Source organism: Callithrix jacchus, chromosome 17, assembly GCF_049354715.1.
Source record: "Callithrix jacchus isolate 240 chromosome 17, calJac240_pri, whole genome shotgun sequence".
Classification (NCBI taxonomy): Eukaryota; Metazoa; Chordata; class Mammalia; order Primates; family Cebidae; genus Callithrix; species Callithrix jacchus.
The window spans coordinates 48,231,772-48,252,846 of NC_133518.1; the positions used below are offsets into that span (position 1 = coordinate 48,231,772).

A 21,075-nucleotide genomic window follows, 5' to 3' on the forward strand; every position below is an offset into this window, starting at 1 on the left:
ACCCCTTTAAGGAGAAGTACACACCACTGCTCAAGGAAATAAGAGAGGACACAAACAGATGGAAAAACATTCCATGATCATAGTTAGGAAGAATCAATATTGTGAAAATGGCCATACTGCCCAAAGTAATTTACAAATTCAACACTATCCCCATCAAGCTACCTAGGACCCTCTTCACAGAACTGAAAAAAACCACCTTTAACTTCATATGGAACCAAAAGAGAGCCTGTATAGCCAAGACAATTTTAAGCAAAAAGAATAAAGCTGGAGGCATCATGCTACCTGACTTCACACTACACTATAAGGCTACAGTAATTAAAACAGCATGGTACTGGTACCAAAACAGAGATATAGGTCAATGGAACAGAACAGAGGCCTCGGAGGCAACGCCACACATCTACAAACATCTGATCTTTGACAAACCTGACAAAAACAAGCAATGAGGAAAGGACTCCCTGTTTAATAAATGGTGTTGGGAAAACTGGCTAGCCATGTGCAGAAAGCAGAAACTGGACCCCTTCCTGACACCTTATACTAAAATGAACTCCAGATGGATTAAAGACTTTAACATAAGAGCTAGCATCATAAAAACCCTAGAAGAAAACCTAGGCAAAACCATTCAGGACATAGGCATAGGCAAGGACTTCATGACTAAAACACCAAAAGCATTGGCAACAAAAGCCAAAATAGACAAATGGGACCTAATTAAACTCCAGAGCTTCTGTACAGGAAAAGGAACAATCATTAGAGTGAGCCGGCAACCAAGGGAATAAGAAAAAATTTTTGCAATCTACCCATCTGACACAGGGCTAATATCCAGAATCTATGAAGAACTAACCAGATTTACCAGACACAAACAAACCAACCCATTCAAAAGTGGGTGAAGGATATGAACAGACACTTTTCAAAAGAAGACATTTATGAGGCCAACAAACATGAAAAAATGCTCATCATCACTGGTCATTAGAGAAATGCAAATCAAAACTACATTGAGATACTATCTTACGCCAGTTAGAATGGTGATCATCAAAAAATCTGGAGACAACAGATGCTGAAGAGGATGTGGAGAAATAGAAACACTTTTTCACTGTTGGTGAGAGTGTAAATTAGTTTAACCATTGTGGAAGACAGTGTGGCGATTCCTCATGGACCTAGAAATAGAAATTCCACTTGACCCAGCAATCCCATTACTGGGTATATATCGAAAGGATTATAAATCATTCTATTATAAAGACACATGCATATGTATGTTCACTGTGGCACTGTTTACAATAGCAAAGACCTGGAACCAACCCAAATGTTCATCAATGATAGACTGGACAAGGAAGATGTGGCACATACACACCATAGAATACTATGCATCCATAAAAAACGATGAGTTTGTGTCCTTCGTAGGGACATGGATGAATCTGGAAACCATCATTCTCAGCAAACTGACACAAGAACAGAAAATCAAACACTGCATGTTCTCACACATAGGTGGGTGTTGAACAATGAGAATACGTGGACACAGGGAGGGGAGCATCACACACTGGGGTCTGTTAGGGGGAATAGGGGAGGGACAGCAGTGGGTAGGGAGGTTAGGAAGGGATAACATGGGGAGAAATGCCAGATATGGGTGACGGGGGATGGAGGCAGCAAACCACCTTGCCATGTAGGTACCTAAGCAACAATCCTGCATGTTCTGCACATGTACCCCAGAACCTAAAGTGTGATAAAATATATATATATAAAACAGTAGAATATATATATAACAGTAGAAAAACAAACAAACAAAAAATAATAATGAAACACCAGCAGTGGGGAAAGAAAGCCAGGTGGTGGTAGTTATCTATAATTTATTTGTTCCTAGCCTAATTCTCTAGCCTTGACTTCACTGGCTGTAGCAAAATAGGAAGGCATGTGTATGGCAGAGGAGAACTAACAAGCATTTTTGTGTTGGTTCAATTGACTCCAAATTATGGGAACACATTCCATGACTAATAACAGAACCCATAAATCTGATTATTTTGGCTTTACAGTGTTCCTAATACTTGGGGTAGATGTTGTTCTAGAATCTGGGGCAGCAAGAAAGAATTAGAGCCTAAAATTATCAGGCATAATAATTCTGGGATCCCTAGAATTTCTAGTGTCTAGAGTTCTCTGTACTTCTTAGTCTGCTTTTTCCCTTCCTTCTCTCCTTGAGGACTTAATTCAATTAGAGATTGCTCATTAGAGACCATAATAATTCATTTTTGACCTATAAATACGGAGAGAAAAGAAATGAAGGGATTCCATTTTACTGACACTGCCACGTTAAATAAATGCTTGGTGAAGGGTGCTATAAAATACTCTGCCCCAGGCCGGGCGCGGTGGCTCAAGCCTGTAATCCCAGCACTTTGGGAGGCCGAGGCGGGTGGATCACGAGGTCAAGAGATCGAGACCATCCTGGTCAACATGGTGAAACCCCGTCTCTACTAAAAATACAAAAAATTAGCTGGGCATGGTGGCGCGTGCCTATAATCCCAGCTACTCAGGAGGCTGAGGCAGGAGAATTGCCTGAATCCAGGAGATGGAGGTTGCGGTGAGCCGAGATCGTGCCATTGCACTCCAGCCTGGGTAACAAGAGCGAAACTTCGTCTCAAAAAAAAAAGAAAAAAAAAAAAAAAATACTCTGCCCCAGTGTCTTCCTTAACGAGGAGAGAGAGAGAGAGTGAGAGAGAGACAGTGAGTGTATGTGTGTGCGTATGATTTCTCAGTAATTGTGGGTGACAGTTGAACTCACAGATGTCAAAACAGAAGCTTGGAACTGATAGTCAAGGACCCTGGTGATGATGAGCATTATGCTTTAAGTACAACAAATATGTCTCTTGGATGTCAAAGCACCTCCCAGGGTAAACACCTTAACTGTGGTTTCCAAAAATAGATCCATGAGAGTGGATGATAGAATAACCCCTCAGACCTAGTCTAGATTGGTTATGGTTTGCTGGCAATCTTAAGGGAGATGACTCTGATTCAAAGATCTCTACATAATTCTCAGTTCTTATGAAGGAGGGAGATTGCAAGGTATGGTATAATAGAACTTCTGAAGTGATCAGTTTACACAGTTAATTTTATCCAATTTTGAAGATGATCATATTGGGAAGCCTGGTTTCAGGGGCTCAAGCCTGGCTAAAATGGTAGATCTCTTAGGTATCTAAGAGAATTTAGATAAATTACCTTTATTATTTTTTTCTTCTTGGATAAGGTTGGTTGTAAGGTAAAATTTAAAGACTACAGATATATAACATAGAAACAAAAGTCCCTATACAAAGTGACAATTATTAACAAATATCATTTGAGCACCAACTGAGCGCCAGCTACCAGTCTAGGTTTTGGGATGTAGCAGTGAATGTTTAACAGATAAAATTCCCTGTTATCATAGAGGTTTCATTCTAGTGGTAGGAGTCAGGGGAGAAAAACAAACAGTAACTGAAATAATATATCGGGGGTGGTGTTAGAAAACGAAAACAGTAAAGGGGGAAAGGGAATATCAAGGCTATAGGTGTGCATGCAATTTTTAGTGCAAAAAGGCCTCAGTGAAGTGATATTTTTAAAAAGACAGATCTGGTGATGGAGTCCTGCAGGTATGGGGATGGGGGTGTTGCAGGAAGAGAGAACAGCAAATGGGATTACATCTGGTATATTTAGAAAGAGGAGGGCAGGGGAAGAACTGGAAACAATGATAACAGCTCTTTTAAAGAGCCCTGGAGTGAAGAAGAGCAGACAAATGAGTGTTAACTCAAATGGTATGTTGGAGCACTAGCGGTTTGTTTTGTTTTTAAAGCTGGGAGAATTGTAGCATGTTTATCTGCTGAAGGAGTGATCAGCAGAGGAGAAAAACTGATGACTGCAGGGGAGAAATGGGTCAATCTCTGCAGGAGTGTTTGTGAGTTGATGGGAGGGGATGGGATCTATTATTAAAGCCTGAGTACAGGCCTGGCCTGAAGATAGGAGCTTGGATAGTTTATGTATAGAAATAGAAGGAAAGGGAAAAGATATGAGTACTGATATGGGTAGGAGATGGGTAATGGTCTCTTCTGATTGCTTTAGTTTTCTCAGTATAATAGGAAAATAGATTATTAGCTGAGGGTGAAGATGGGAAAGACACTGGAGGTCAGAGGACAGGGAAGAAGGCACCTGCAGAGTGGGAAAGTGAATGGAATAGGGAAACATAGCAGCACTGCCAGACAATACTAAAGACCCACTGGAGGTTGGTGGTCATGAATATAAAGCAAGATCACTCAGCATAGTTGTTGATCTTCTCTAGCCAAGTTCAGCTGCACAAATAAAAGCTCATAGTAGAGAGAGAACACAATTTCAGCTGGAGCTGTTCCAGGTGGGTACCACGAAATGAGGGCATGACAAGGAAGCTGAGAGTATATTCAAGGGAATGATTTTAGTGATGAACTATGGCAGTAGTTCTCAAGCATAATCATGCATCAGAATCACCTGGAGGGCTTGTTAATCTACAAAGTGCTGAGCCCTACCCCCAGTTTCTGATTTACTAGGTCTGGGCTGAGGAATGAGAATATGCATTTCTATCAAGCCCCCAGGCGATGCTAACACTATTAGTTGGGAACCATACGCTTAAAACCAAGGACATAAACATAAGGCCAGCAAATGAACAAAGAAGGGCAGAGGACAAACTCATTAGAGGAGATCAAGGAATTGAGAAGCTCCTGTCCTGTATACTTTATCTACTGAACACTCAAACGGTGTCAAGAATAATATTGAATAGTGTGTCATAAAGCCAGGAGATAAAACCTTTAAGAAATAAGTAAACTGGGTTGGTAGATGACTACAATCAGAAGGGGTAGAGGATAGCAGAGTCTAACGATACTAATTCAAAGTTGGAGTGGGGCTGGTTTCAGGGAGGCAGCCAGGAGAATAGTCTGGAACAGCATTTGCAAGAATACTTACTGCCTGCTCCAGGCCTTGTGGGATAGTGGTGGGAATGAGAAAGAATAGAGCCACCATTTCACTGGCTACAGTATCCTTAGGAAGAGATGAGTTTCAGTTATAATAGGAAGGGAAATGTTTAGAGAAGAGATAGGAAACTATGTTTAGAGAAGAGAGAGACAGGAAACTCTGCTGGTGAATGATCATGAGTTCAGAGTTCAAAAGGACACGATGACAATCTAAGTTGGGAGGGTTGGAAGTGGATTTAGGAGATACATAAAGCAGTGTGAGGAGGAAAGTGGGGTGGGGGAAGGGGGGTAGTCTGGATTCCTGGACTTCTGGTGGTGACTAATGTAAACAGGGATGAAGGGCATATTAGAGAGATTAGTCCCGATGACCTTAAATCAGAGAGTGGTGGTCAAGCTATGAGGGTTGGGCAGGGCTGTGGGCTTAACCGATCAAGCTTATCTGGGAGCTCCTCTTCACTCCTGCCAAGGGTGGTGTGGAGGCTGGGAAAGGGCAGACTTATCAGGAACACCTGGATATGAGACTCACTTTCTATTTCTGGAGAAACATGAATAATATGGAGCATACAAACCCCAAACTTTTTGTATACATAAAAATATATTAACAAAAAGGGATCATAATGGTACATGTTTACAATTTACATTTTTAACTTTATCTTGACTTTTCTACATCAGTACATATATATTTACCAGGCTCTTGTGAACATAGGTGGGACATATTTGAGATACCTGATGTTAATCAGAAAGAATGAAGGTATTAATACAAAGAAACCTGATGTCAGAAGCCACCAAAGGTGGAGGGGGATATTCAGGTTGGGCTCATTCTGCACATTCCTATTTGCCACTAGGCAGATCTGTTTACTTTATTAATCTGCTTGGTGGTAACTGAGAGGAGGAGAGGATGATTTCCTTTTGTGTCGCTAAGTGTCTTGATTTCTACTCAAGCATTCCCAGCACTGAACCCAGGCACCATGAGCACCTACAAAGTAGTTGAAGAAGGGAAGAAGAAACATTCTCCCTCAGTGACATGACTGGCTCATGTTAATGAAGGCATGGATATAAACCCAGAAAGTAAAGAGAGGAAAGTGTTAATTAATGCTCCAGAAGAAACATTTAACAAAGTTCCTAAAGTGTGCTTTGCTAAAATACTAATTTTTCTAATTATTCTGCATTTAAATATGCATACAAAACTATACAGTGTACTATCTAAACATTGAGGAAACCTAAATGTTGGGTCATTAACCTAGGAAGGTCCCTTATTTCCTTCAGAATGAAATATCAAATACAAATTCCTGCTCAGGGATAGAAGAAAGCAAAGTGAGTTCTAGTAACAACAGAAATCACACCCAGCTTCAAGGATTTCTGACTCTCTTGGGCATCCAAAAACAAATAAAAACAAACAATTGTACTACAATTAAATGGCCAGAAATAGCCTTTTCCAACCCAAATCCATGAGGAGGAAGATGGCAACTTCTAAGAATGGGCAAAAGAACAATGAATATATAGGAATTCCTTAAAGAGAAAATAAGTGTTACAAAATTTTCAAAATTTAAACAAAGAGCTCATATATGATCATATTGTAAGAAAGCCTGTGGGAACAACAGTGATCGAGAAAGCATACGCTTCTCAAAATGGCTATAGTGTATAATCAAGGGATTTCTGCCCCCCCACCCCAATAATGTAAAACAGTCTACACTCTCCTGATGTCTTCCCCTCTTGCCAGGAAAGGTGAAGGGACCCTTCCTAGGGTGCTGTCGTTTTTTAGGTGTTAAAGGCTAGAGGAATTACAAGACTTAGCGGTCTAGGTAAGATACTTGAGTCCTGCAGAGGCACTAACTATCCTGAAGTCCGAGAAGGGCACCCTGATGTCAGGTCCTTATGCACCCATCCTTGAGAAGCAAAGAGCAGAGAAAGGGATGGCCCTCGGGCAAAGGAGCAGTTTCCATTTCAGAAGGAGACAAAGCAGGCAAGCGAAAATCCTCTCACTTGGTTATTCATCCACCTACTTGTTTATTCATTCAACAAATAGCTGTTCAATGCTAAATAAAGGCCAACAGAGGTTAGGAGCCCAGATGTGGAAACTTAAAAGAGACTCATACATCTCCTTCCATATTTATTTTAATATTTCATTTTTACCATGGGTAGATTTGGGAGCTTGAGATAACATTTTTGGAGGCTGAATGGAAAAAGAGAAGATCAGATGTTATTAGGTCATCAGGAAGACTGCATGCTTAAACTCTGACTTTAAACTCCAGAAAACCAATGGGAAAACATTCCCACCTGAACGACAGGTAGGCTTCTTACTCTCTATCCCTTATTGGTGTGGATTTTACTAACTTGGAATTCACAATAATATAAACAGAGCAGCCTGAAATTTCCCTTTACATTCCCTAAGTTCTGTTAGAACAATTTTTGTTGCCCTTGATCATCAAGATAAAACTATCACAGAGCTTAGGTTTGAGAGAAATAATGGATTCATGATATATCCATTTAGTCTCTTGAATTCCCCTAGGACAAAAGGTAGTTGGAAAAGATTTGAAGCAAATGGTAAAATGTTAAGATTTGACAAAGCTAAGTGGTAGGTGATGAGTGCTTTTATATCATTCACCATACTTTTCCATTTGCTTAAAACAAGGGTTAATAAACTTCAGTCCATGGACCAAATCTGGCCCACTGCCTGTTTTTCTAAGTCTTGGAGCTAAGAATGGTTTACAATTTTAAAGCACTGTTTTTTTTTTGTAAAGGCAAATAACACTACATAACAGAGACTCTGACCCACAAAGCCTAAAATATTTACTATCTTGCCCTTCACAGAAATGTGTGCCAATTCCTTGCTTAAATTTTTCATGAGAAGAAAAGAAAGATTAAAAAAAAAAAAGATGGCCAGGTGAGGTGGCTCACGCCTATAATTCCAGCACTTTGGGAGGCAGAGGTGGGCAGAATGCCTTAGCTCAGGAGTTTGAGACCAGCCTGGGCAATATGGTGAAACCCCGTCTCTACTAAAATACAAAAAATTAGCCAGGTGTGGCAGCGAGCAGCTGTAGTCCCAGCTACTCGGGAGGCTGAGGCAGGAGAATTGCAAGAACCCGGGAGGCAGAGGTTGCAGTGAGCTGATCACTCCACTGCACTCCAGCCTGGGCAACAGAGTGAAACTCTGTCTCAAAAAAAAAAAAAAAAAAAAAAAAAGACAAGTAGGAAGGCAACTGAGTCAAGGAAGAATGGTTTGTCTTCTTGCATTAAGCATCCTCCTGAATTAAATATTTTATATTACCTGTCTTTTTTTTTTTGAGACAGAGTTTCGCTCGTTACCCAGGCTGGAGTGCAATGGTGCGATCTTGGCTCACTGCAACCTCCGCCTCCTTGGTTCAAGCAATTCTCCTGCCTCAGCCTCCTGAGTAGCTGGCATTACAGGCACGCACCACCATGTCCAGCTAATTTTTTGTATTTTTATTAGAGATGGGGTTTCACCATGTTGGTCAGGTTGGTCTTGATCTCTTGACCTCGTGATCCACCTGCCTCGGCCTCTCAAAGTGCTGGGATTACAGGCTTGAGCCACCGCGCCCAGCCTACTTGTCTCTTTAAGTTAGCTTTTCATTAATTACTTTTTCAACTTTTATCAAGAAGAAGTCTCATCAAATTTTATTCTATTCTGTGATATTGAAACTTATTTGAAAGAATGGCAGGAGACAGCCTTTTAATAAGATTTTGATTTCAGTCCATACTTGTCAAAAAACTGGGAAGCACATTTAGAGTCCAGTGTGGCATTTTAAGGTAGCTGTACCTAGATTGGGGGTTATGGGGGACCCACTTATGAGTGTTAGCCAGGGACACAAGACAGGCGATGCTCAGGCATTTTCTACTTTATGCAGTCTATCTCTTTTTAGAGAATTTGTCTTCTTTTCATCACAGAAGATAATGGGTGAAGAGGGTTGAGTAAAATTTTAAAAAAGTATCACAGTGAGAGTTTCTGGTTATAGTGGTTTTAAGACACTGGAATAGGTCATGAGAGAAAGTAGATGTTTCTTCAATGAACAGATGGGTTACTGTGAGGAAAAATAGTGAGATAATACCTTTAAATGTCTTAGTATGCCTTAGTTCACTGGTCACTGTTATGACATTATTATGATTTTGAGGTTGCTATGTAGGTATTTTCTTTCCTTTATAAACTATGAAGAACATCAGTATTGCCTGTGTACTGCAATGTGTCATGTGGAAAAAAAATCCACATGAAGGGATTATTTTCTTACTTTTGTGATTAATTCCAAGTTTTTCCCCCAGTGTTAACCCAAGTAAACTAAAGACATTAACACCTGTGAACCAACAGATGAAGAGATTCACACCAAGTAATTTCACAGAAATGCTCAGTGAAGATCTGCAATATTTAGACCCAAATCATCACTTAATAACCTTATTAAGTATGCACTGTTTTAAACTTTAGTATCTCTTGTAACTAAAAAAGTCCACAGGAGAATAGCAGCCACAAAACATACAGGTTGAGTATCCCTTATTCAAAATGCTTGGGACCAGAAGTGTTTTAGATGTAGAACTTTTTGGATTTTTGAATATATGCATATACACAATGAGATATCTTGGGGGTGGGGCCCAAGTCTAAACACGAAATTCATTTGTCTCATATATACACATAGCTTGAAGGTAATTTTACACAGTATTTTAAATAATTTTGTACATGAAACAAGGTTTTGATAGCGTTTGTCACAAGGTCAGGTGCAGAATTTTCTGCTTGTGGCATCATGCTGGTGCCCAGAAATTTTGTGCTTCAAATTTTGGAGCACTTTGGATTTTGGATGCTCAACCAATACCAGGGAAAGATTCGCCTGATGACAATATGCATTCCCTCCCTGCCGGCCCCCCCACTACCCAGCTCGCTCAAATGAAAGTTGTAATGAGAAGCCGCCTAATATGTAACTTGAATTTTAACTTGGCCACATAAATAGCATCTCCAATATCCAATTAGTTTTCAAAAAAATTACTAAGTAACATTTAATAATATAAAAAAGCATAAAGAATAACATGACAAAACAGTTACATATCTACTAATGACTAATAGTCTTATGACTAATACTGTTCAGGCCCCCTTTATGCCCTTCCTCAGTTGCATCTCCCTTTCTCCAAGATTAACCATTAACATTGTATTTTGTGCATCCATTTATTTCCTCATACCTTTTGTAAAAATGTATGTATCTCAAAATGATTCATATCCTTATTTTACAACTTGCTTTTGTGGATTTGGCTTCATGTCTGTGAATTCATACATGTTGATACATATAGCTTATTCATGTGGTAGAGGCAGTGCTTAACAAATATTCCATGTGCTTTTCTATGTTTCTCAGATTTTAGGTTGGGAATCACTGGACTGTGAGCAGAAATGAAATGTGTTCAAATTTGGGACAAGGCAATTAAAAGCATCACCCCTTTTTTGCCCTTCTTTGGTGAACTCATAAGCCACATATTCCAGATGGGTCAATGGGGCAGCAGTAAGAAGATGGAGGCTCCATCAGCCTGGGTGCTTGAGTGAAGTAGAGCAGAGCCTCTTGCTAACCCATGTTGGACTTACAAAATGAACAAGGAATAATCTTGTACTAAGACACACATATGTAAACAAAATGGAAAGACAACTACCCTTCTGGGAGTATTCAAAAGCAGTGCTTTCAGTAGGGGGATAGATTAAAACCCATTTGAAAATACTTCTATGATTTTAGATTGATTATTTATTCTCAGTTGCCTGGAGAATCAAATCTTACTCTTTAGTCTTTACCTTTGTTGAAGACCTACTGTTAAGACAAACTTTCAGAATGGTGTTTACTTGCTCATGAACTATTTCAGACATGTTAGTTTTGTCTCTACAAGTGGATTTAAAGCTCTTTAAGAATCATGTCTTCTTTTGTACTCTAACTTTACACAGGTCTACACAGGCATGCAGTAACAACTGGTCTCTTCATTGGCTGGGGAAGGTGAGGACTAATACTAAATGCCTACTTTGTGTAAGGGATCTTGCTTATGTTTCACATGAGTTATTTTGATCATTAGTATGTCCACCATAAAGATAAGGATATTAAAGCTAAGTAATTTTTCTTTGGTCACAGAGTTGGGGAGATGATGAAGGGTATGGGGAGGGCTGTAGAAACCAGTCTGTTTGAGTCTAAAGTCTTTGCTTTTTTTTCCCCTTTATCATCTTGTAAAATCTTTGCTTTTTGCTGGCTCTGAGCAGAGTGAGATCATTCCTAGTGTAGGACAGGAGCTTCAGAACAAAAAATGGCTAACAGAAAACAGTTTCTCTTTATAAAATTTTCAAACACTAAAACATTTTTGAAGAGTTCCTAGTACTCAAAATTGCTGGGTCTTACCTTGATCACCTCTGGAGTCTGCTGAATCAAAACTGCTGAAGTAGTATCTTCGGCTTTATCACCAACAGGACTTCTACATACTGATAAATTGGCCTGGGAGGAAGTTGTCAAGGTTTCCCGTAAAATTTGCATCATTTCCTTTTCTTGTGATAGGTTCCCTCTGCTTGATTTGCATTCAACTAGTTCTTGAGCAAAGTCTTCAATGCTTTCCAGGATTCGCAGTAAGAGGGCCCGATCTTCTTCCTCTATTTTGTGTCCATTGGTTTCAATAATCCTTGTTAGACAGGAAGGTGAGACTTTTTCTATGGGTGAAGAGACTTTAGATTTAGGCTCAGGATCTACAAGGATCTGACCAGCCAGTTGACTGTGACTATTTAAAGAATTAGAGTTTTTACCCTTCGCAAGTGGCTCTCTTAGAGAAGTCTCCATCTTCTGTGAAAATGATTCCAAATCCATTAACAATTTATCTATTTCTTCTTGGCTATTGGAATTTGTAAAATCTGTCTGATCTCCCTCTTCAACTTTAGAAATTTTTGATTTACAGTCTTCTTTAGGCAGATGAACAAATGATTTCTCAAATATCTTACCAATTTCATTTTGCATTGAGGCAGGGCATTTTTTAAGATGAGTAGCATGTTCTGGAAATTCTGCTCTACGTTCGTTTATCTCTAACAACTCATGACTGGGTCCATTCTCTGTCTGTTGTCCTTTATCTAATGCTTTCTTTCCATCTAACTCTTCTTCAATATAAAGAGTTTCCATTAAGTCGTCAGAAGAAATATTTTCTAAAGCATTCATGGTTAATGACTGTGATTGAACCTGGACAGCATTTCGAGTTCTAGGATCATTTACCTCTAAGTTATATAAGGAAACTGCAGAGTTGTTTGGAATGGATTGTATAGTGTCCATCTTCCTGGAATTAGGCTTGTCATCTTGCAATTCAACAGTCTGAAATTGTTCAGAGTCGGAAGCCGAGAGCTGGACAACATCTTCATATTTAGGAGGTTGTTCAGTGCCAAATACTGGGGAGAAGGGAGTCAGCTGTAAGCTAGGCATATTACTAATCAGTTCTGTGAAATCTAGAGCCTCATGATTCCCAGACTGCATGAATTCAAATGGTAACTTTTTCAGATACGATGCTAACCTGGTCATTACATTCATATACACAGCTTCGGAGCTAGAAATTGTATCATTATCACTTCCTTCACTGATGCTACTCCCTGACTTTTTCTTTATGCATTGTTTTATGATGTCTGTGCATTTTTTCAAATCCTCGGAGCATTTCAACAAGATGTCCAAGCACATCTTTATGTCTGTCCCAGAAGAAAAATTATCTATTTTATGTTTTTCCAAAATCTGAGTAACCAAGTCTTCTTCAGAGAAGTTTTGAAGAAACATGGAAGTCAGGTTCATATCAAGTGAGTTTCTATGAGACAAAGGTTTTTCCTCAACTGAGGAACTCCGCAGTAAACCAAAAGACGGGGTGTTCCCATCGTTGTTATAATGGCCACAAAGCAAGTCTAAATCAACTGACCTCCTATTAAATGAGTCAGACTTAACTTTCCTTCCCTTTTTGTAAGCTGCATGGTTAGAGTTTTTGAGTTTTTCAAGGGAAAATTCTTTTATTTTCCCACTGGCAAAACTGATTGCTTCTCCTGCAATGTCCTTTAAGTTGCAGGTATTCTGAAATATAGATCCTCTCTTGACCCTGGGTATGCCTGTGAAGGCCTGTTGGGGATAGTCTCCTTCAGCTGAGGAAAGCCCATTTTCATGGGGTAGAAACATAGAGTTCAGATCCGCATCTTTGAACTGAGACACAGGGATGTGCAAGAGGTCTGCACAAACACTGTGATGTACCACGATGCAGTCAACTCCATGTGTGAAAGTGTGGCATGTTCCAGTGCAATAATGTATAGCTTGCTCAAAACGTCGGTCTATCACCACGCTGCTGTAGTGGTTCACAGTACTAACCACAAGTCTGTAAGTTGCTGCCATAATATCAAATCCGCTTACTGTTTGGACTTGGAACTTTCTAGAACTTGCTTCATGAATTCTCCTAAATGACACTTAGCTGAAAGTATATTTAATAACAATGTTCAGTGGTTTCTTTCAAATACGGCTTTTGCCTTGAAGGCAAACCATTTATATTTGAGGTTTGGTAACTATCAGAATACAGTAGCTGATGCACATGTGTGCTTGTACTAGCAAATTTAATAATTTACTAACTGTGCTTTTAAATTTTATTTAGTGATATCATGGTACCATAAAATTATTTTGATGAAAGAATATCCTCTTTTAGTTCTTCAACAGTTCTATAACATGGAAATTTGCTGTTAGAAATTTACTGTCATAAATCTTAGTTGGTAGTAGAGAAGTATTGTGATAACTGAGTCCTCCAAAGGTTTAAATGATCCATTTTTCTGTGAATGACAGAGAAACCTGTAATAAAAAAGAAAATAATTAAAAGGAAATGTTTTTTAATACTGGAACTTTTAATTTCCTCTTTCTTTGCATCCCATATGCAGTTAATCACCAAGCCTTATTATCTGCCATATCCTTTACAGCTGATATTCAACTCATGCCTTTGTTTCATCACACCTTACACTCCTTACTGCCTAGAGTAATATTACCTCAACACTGCCTTGTCACATTTACCTCTGAGATGAATTTCTTATTGCATGCTCCTTACATGATACTAAGAAGCTTAGATTTATATGGCATTCTCATCCCTCACAGCTTAAGAATTCACACTTTTCATCTCCTCAGGGATCATAACAAGTCTACCTCTTTTGACTTACTTTTAAGTCCCTCAACACCTGCTCCCATCCATCTAGAATCATATTTTCTACTATGCCCCTGCACCAACATTTTGCTTCCATCAACTTAGTCTTCTCAAAGACTATCAACACCTAGTACCTGTTTTGAGTCTCAGACTTCCTCTACACTTAGAAATTATTCTCCCATAATTTTCTCTTTGCTTACTGAGAGAAAAACCAACTTTCATTATTGATCTTGATCTCATTTCCCAGACCCTGCCCCATGCAGATATCTCTCTCTTCTCTGCATCAAGTGGACAGAATTTACTCATCATTCTTTTTTTAAAAAATGGCTTTTAAAACATACTATAGTTGCTTTCCAAGAAGGTTTTGTCAATGTATTTATTCAGTCAACAAATACTGACTACCTACTGTGTGTACCAGGCTCTTTGTATATACTAGTGATAAAGCAGCAAATCAAACAAAGGGAAGAAAACCCAATATACAAGTTAAACATATAAACTTATCATATGGTGGCATGTGTTAATGAGAAAAATGATGCAGGGCAAGGGTTAGAAAGGTTGTGAGGGTGCTGTTAATGAAGAGGGGTCAGAGAAGACTTACTGACATCTGAAGAGCAGAGACCTGAAAGAAGAGAGGGAGCAGGCCAAGGAGTATATATGAGGTATATTCTCCAGGGCAGAATAACCTTAAGTGCAAAGGCCCTAGAGTGGAGCATGCATTATTTACTAAAATAATGGCAGAGAGACCAAAGTGGGTGGAGCAAGGAGACAATGTGGGAGATGACATGGTCACAAAGGAAAGGTGGGAGTCTAAAGCATGCAGAGTCTGTAGAGCACTACGGTTTTAACCGTTAAGTTTTATTGGTCTTAACCCTAAGTGAGCTGGGAAACAACTGGTGGCTACTAAGCAGAAGAATGACATGATCACACTTCCATTTTAAATTGGTAATTTTAGCTGTTATGTTCAGAGACTTCAGAGTAGCAAGATAGGAGGCATGGAAACATGTTAGGACCTACTTCAACAGGCCAGCAAGAAGGCTGGGAGGCTTGGACCAGTATAGCAATTGTGGGGATACTTAGATGCTGTCTATACTTCAAAGGTACAGCCAACATGATTTGCTGAAGGACAGAATGTAGGAGGACAGAAGTAGGATACTACTTGATCAAGGATGGTGCAATGAGGCAATGATGGGAAGGAGATGATAACAATGAAGGAAGGCATTAGCTTCACTGCACCATCACTACATTGCTGTCATAAGAATGAAAATCTGCCAGGCACAGTGGCTCACGCCTGTAATCCCAGCTGCTTGGGAGGCCGAGGCTGGCGGATCATGAGATCAGGAAATTGAGACCATTCTAGCTAACATGGTGAAACCCCCATCTCTACTAAAATACAAAAAATTAGCTGGGTGTGGCAGTGGACATGTGTAGTCCCAGCGATTCAGGAGACTGAGGCAGGAGAATCTCTTGAACCCGGAAGGTGGAGGTTGCAGCAAGCCGAGATCATGCCACTGCACTCTGGCCTGGCAACAGATTGTGACTTGGTCTCAAAAAAAGGAAAAAGAATGAAAATCTTTACTCATTTAATAATGAGAAACAGTACTTCATCGTTTTCACATTTTATTTAATAATGGAAAATGGTTCATTTTGCCTATTTATTGTTCTTGGGTAAACGATTTTTATTTGTTGCCCATTTGGTATTAGAGACTTACTGAATACAGAATCAATTAGTACGATTAATTAATTCATGAAGAATACTTCCTTGTTTTGAATTCTTACACTGGCTAGACTATATTTCCTGGTTTTTGTACCAGTACTACACTATTATAAATTATTGTTTATTAAGTTTTACTAACTAGCATTGCCTCCTTGATCACTAGTTCTGATTCTTTTTTTTCTTTTCTTTTCTACTCTGTTAACTGATACGATTCTTTTTTTACCCTCTAAATGATCTTTGATGGTCTTCTAGATGAATTGTTGAACTGTCAATTTAAAAAAAAAAATCCTACTGGACTTTGATTACAATTTTAACAAACTTATAAATTATTTTGAAGGAATACTGACATCATTACAATATTTATATTTTTCACCCAGGCAGATATAAATCTGAATTCTGATACTCTTTTATCTCTTTGTGGTTCTTCCCAGGAGGGTCACATCTCATTCTTCTTGGCCCCCAGTATCTTAGCTTTGTTGCTATATAAATGGATCTTAACCTGTTGTCTCATCCTCCACTTCCTTGTCCCCAAATCTGAAGTGGTAGTTTATATAAAACTACAAAACTAGAGATCACACAAGGTAGATGAAGCTGAATTGGAAAAAAACTCCACAGTAAAGGAGGTGACTAGTAATTCTTAAGTGAAAATATAAAAAAGCCAAAGAGGAAAAATGTTATAGAACAGAAGATGAGAATATGGTCACACTACCTTTTCAAGAGATGTATATCCAAAACACAGGGAAGAAATGGCCCTTTTTAGATAAGACCAAGATTTTGAAAGGGCTTTTGGGTAAAGATAAAAGGAAAGGTAAACACAAAGGACAGTGTTGAGAAAGTATAGTAGGAAAACTATATAAGAGATTGGGATTATTTCCTAATCCAGTTATAAAACTGGTCCAGAGGCAAAATACATAAATGCTGGAACACTTAAATATCCAAATGCTTATTAAAACATGTGTCCAAAAATTCTTTTTTTTTTTTTTTGAGATGGAGTCTTGCTCTGTCTTGCCTAGGATAGAGTGCAGTGGCACTATCTCAGCTCACTGCAGCCTCTGCCTCCTGGGTTCAAGCAATTCTCCTGTCTCAGGCTCCCAAGTAGCTGGGACTACAGGCATGTGCTACCACACCTGGCTCATTTTGTATTTTTAGTAGAGATGGGGTATCACCATGTTGGCCAGCTGGTCTTGAACTCCTGACCCCAGGTGATCTGTCTGCCTTGGCCTCCCAGAGTTTCAGATTACAGGCATGAGCCACTGTGCCTGGCCAAAAAAATTCTTAAGTTGACATAAAAACAACTGTTTTTCTCTAAAATTTGAAAAAATAAAGACGGGAAGTATTTCTCTAGTTCTGAATATAACCAAAACAACTAGTCAATAAGGTAATGTGACAAAAAGTACAAGAAAGTATTCCTGTTATATTGGAATTTGAAACAGTCAAGGAAGGAAAAACACTGGCTAAAGTCAGACATGTGCTGTCCAATAAAACTTCCTGCATTGGTGGGAATATTCTTTATCTGCACTATCCAATATGGCACATTAGCCACATGGTGCTACTGTGCACTTTAAATGAGGCTAGTGCAACTGAAGAATGGGATTTTGATTAAAAAAAAAAAAAAAAACTTCAAATTTTGAAATCATTTTAGACTCACAAAGAAGTTGAAAAAACAGCATAGAGAGTTCCTGTGAAGTCTTTCCCCAGTTTCCCCCAATGATGACACCCTACATCACCATAGTACAATGACCAAAACCAGGAAACTGCCATTGGTACTATTGACTACAGACCTTATTTGGATTTTACCAGTTTTACATGCACTCACCCTTTTTTTTCTCCCTCTTTTCCTTGTATAATAACTATTGCCACAACCAGAATACAGAACTTTCCCATCACCCCCTAAAAAATTCCTCATACTACCCTTTTGTAGCCACACCCTCACCCTGCCCATAATTCCCAGCAAACACTGATCTATTCTCCCCCACTATAATTTTGTAATGTAAAAAAATATTTTACGTATGCAGTCATATAGTATATAATCTTCTGAGACTGGCTTCTTTCACTTAATGTTTCTGAGATTCACTCACATTACCACATGTATCAACAGTTCATTCCTTTTTCTTGCTGAGTGGTATTCCATATCATGGATCTATCACTGTTTACCCATTCACCCATTAAAGGGTATTTATGTTATTCACAGTTTTGGCTTATTACAAACAAAACTACTATGAATATTAGTGCAGAGGCTTTGTGTGAATATAGTTTCCATTTCTCTTGGGTAAATACAAGTGTGAATGCTGGTTTCTATAGTAAGTATATCTTGAACCTTATGAGAAACTGCCAAACTGTTTACCAGAATAGCTATATCTTTTACATTCCCACCAGCAACATAAGAGAGACCTGGATGATTCCACATCTTCGCCAGCATGTGGTACTGCCAGTATTTTCTATTTTAGCCATTCTAATTGGTGTGTAAGGATATCTCACTGTAGTTTAACTTACAGTTCCCTAACAGCTACTGATGTTGAACATCTTTTCATGTGCTTATTGACCAGCCCCATGTCATCTTTGGAGAAGTACCTGTTTAAATCTTTGGGCCATTTTAATTAATCTTAATTAATCTTAATTAAAATACCCACATGAAGCTAGTGGCTACCATATGAGAGAGTATAGCTTTATTTTTGGTTTTCCTTTTTTTTGAGACAGAGTCTCACTCTGTTGCCCAGAGTGTAGTGCAGTGGTGCAATCTTGGCTCACTGCAACCTCTGCCTCCTGTATTCAAGCATTTCCCTGCCTCAGTCTTCCAAGTAGCTGGGATTACAGGAGCCCATCACCATGCCCAGCTAATTTTTAGTAGAGATGGAGTTTCACCATCTTGGCCAGGCTGGTCTCGAACTCCTGACCTCGTGATCCACCCACCTTGCCCTCCCAAAGTGCTGAGATTACAGGTGTGAGCCACTGTGCCCAGACAGAGAGTATGGTTTTAAATAACAAAGCAGCTTTCAGAAATTCTTTAAAAGAAAATATGAAGAAAAAGATATGGCAAAAATGAACCCTGCTGAGTTTTAAAAATAAAATCTGATGAACTTTTCATGAGTCATCTTGCTGAGAAAGAGAAAGGGGATGGGGGCAAGACTTAAAGAACAAATCACAAATTTAGGTCTTTGAGTATGTTTTGAAAGGACATAATAGCAGAAAACCAAACCCCAAGGAGTGCCACCAACTACATATGAGAAATTTTGAGTCTAAAATCATTTGATTAAAAAAAAAAATGCCAAAGCAGCAAAGATTACTTTCCCTGGTATTTCACACCTATGGGTGTCAAATTCTGCCTTTTTATTCAGACCATAATTCAACTGATGTTCAGTTAACTAGATGGAATCTTAGGCATGGAATCAAATCCAACTATTTGCAATCAGAGATCCAACCTAACTTGGAACCACAATGCTATCCTAAGTCTAAGAGAAAGCTAGACTGCATGGGTTTGAATTCCAATCCTGCCAGTGTGGTCTAATATAAGCTGATTAACCTTGTCAGTCTGTTCCAACTGCAAAATGGAGAGAATAATCATCATCTCACGAAGATTAAGTTAACATATGTCATTGCTTACAACAATACCTAAGACACAGGAAATGCACAATAAATATTATTGCTGTTACTGCTCTAATTCACTTACCAAACATTTCCTACTCTGTGCCAGATCCTGGGAGAATGATGCCAAATGACATACAGTGATGGTCTTCAGAGTGTTCAATGTTTAATGAGGGTAGGGACAGAAGCAAGCAAGCACAGCAGCTATCAGGAGTGAGGGCAAATTTCTCCCATTTTGCTCCCACAATTAATAAATGTTCTTTTCAGAAAAGTTGTATTCACAAGTAAAAAAAAACACTGTTGATATTCTTATGAATATACTTTAACTTTGTCTTATGAAAAATTATAAATGTTTTTTTTTTACAAAATTTGGACCATATTATAACTTACTTCCATGTCAAAATAGACATGTCATTTTAATGAATAAATAACATTCTATCATATAAATAAAATAATTTATTTAGCCATCTGTTATTGCTGAAGATTTAGGTTATTTACTGTTTGTTTTCAAATAAGCAGTGATAAACATTCTTTTGCATGTACTTTATATAGCTATATTTTCTTAATAGTAAAATGCTGAGTCAGAAGGTGTGTACGTGTATATACTTTTTCAAAAAAGGTCATTAGATACGTAGCGCCAATCTAGGAGAGAGCCTGTTTCCCCATGTTTTCCTGGACTGATTCCTCTCTTTAAATTTTTTGTAATTTGATTGATGAAAAAATGGAAGTACATTGTTTTAATCTTCATTTCCTTGATTGCTGGTAAGCCTGAATATCTTCTCACTCGCCTATTAGATATTTTGTCATTGTTCAGTTGTGAAGCCTTTCTTCACATCCTTTGTCTGTTTTGAGAGGAAGCATCTAAATCAGACTGAGGAGTCAAGAAAAGCTTCCCAAAAATATAGCAATGTAGGTACATAATTTTTGAAGGATCAATGAGAGCTACTTAGACAAAAAGGAAGGGAGAAATACTCCAGGTAGAGGGAGACATATGTGAAGGCAGAGAGAGAACGCAGCACAGTGAGTCCCGAAGTACAAGTAGTTCCAGCTAGTTTCACTGGGGGGAGTGTAGAGACAAGCAAGAGGGCAGGAAAAGAGAGCAGCAGGCACTAAACCACAGTTGGCCTTGTATGCTAAACTAAGGAGTCTGAACTTTATTCTGAAAGCTATGAGAAAAACAAAGACTTTTAGGCCAGTGTAACATGATGAGATTTGTTATAGAAAGATCACTGTAGCACTTGAGTGGAGGATAGATAGAGAGGAACCAGACTAAAGACTTAGAAATCAATTAGGAGGTTATTATAAAAATCCATGCAAGAAGTGATGAGAATCTAAACCAAGTAGGTGACAGTAATAACAAAGAGGAGGGCACCGATTAGATTAGCCCAAGAATCCATAGAACAGTGGGAGGGGAAGTGACAGGGAGGAATCTTGGGTTTCTGGCTTAAGTACTGGGAGACTTGTTTTGCTACTCTGAGACAGACATTTTGTTTTTGTTTTGTGAGGGGTGGCCACAGGACAGTTAGAAGGAGCCTAAGAAAGAGAAAAAGATAAGAAAACCAGGAAAAAGCAGTTTTATGGAGACTGAAAAAGGGACTTTCCAAATGGAGGTCACTAGCATTGGATATTACTAAGTGGTCAAGGAAAAACAAAAACTGGATTTGCCAAAATGAAGGTTGCTGGTAC

The 21,075-nt window shown here is 38.8% G+C and overlaps 1 protein-coding gene across 12 annotated transcripts in view; it reads right to left on the bottom strand.

Annotated features, from left to right (window-relative positions):
• Positions 1–21,075, bottom strand: part of PPP2R3A (protein phosphatase 2 regulatory subunit B''alpha) — a 190,041-nt gene that overhangs the window by 136,021 nt on the left and 32,945 nt on the right. For all 12 annotated transcript variants that reach the window (XM_008983778.5, XM_017965839.4, XM_035278273.3 and 9 more), the window contains one exon: positions 11,312–13,750. In XM_008983778.5, the coding sequence (XP_008982026.3) occupies positions 11,312–13,306 (1,995 nt within the window). In that variant the 5' untranslated portion in view covers positions 13,307–13,750. The remainder of the gene's footprint in view (positions 1–11,311; positions 13,751–21,075) is intronic.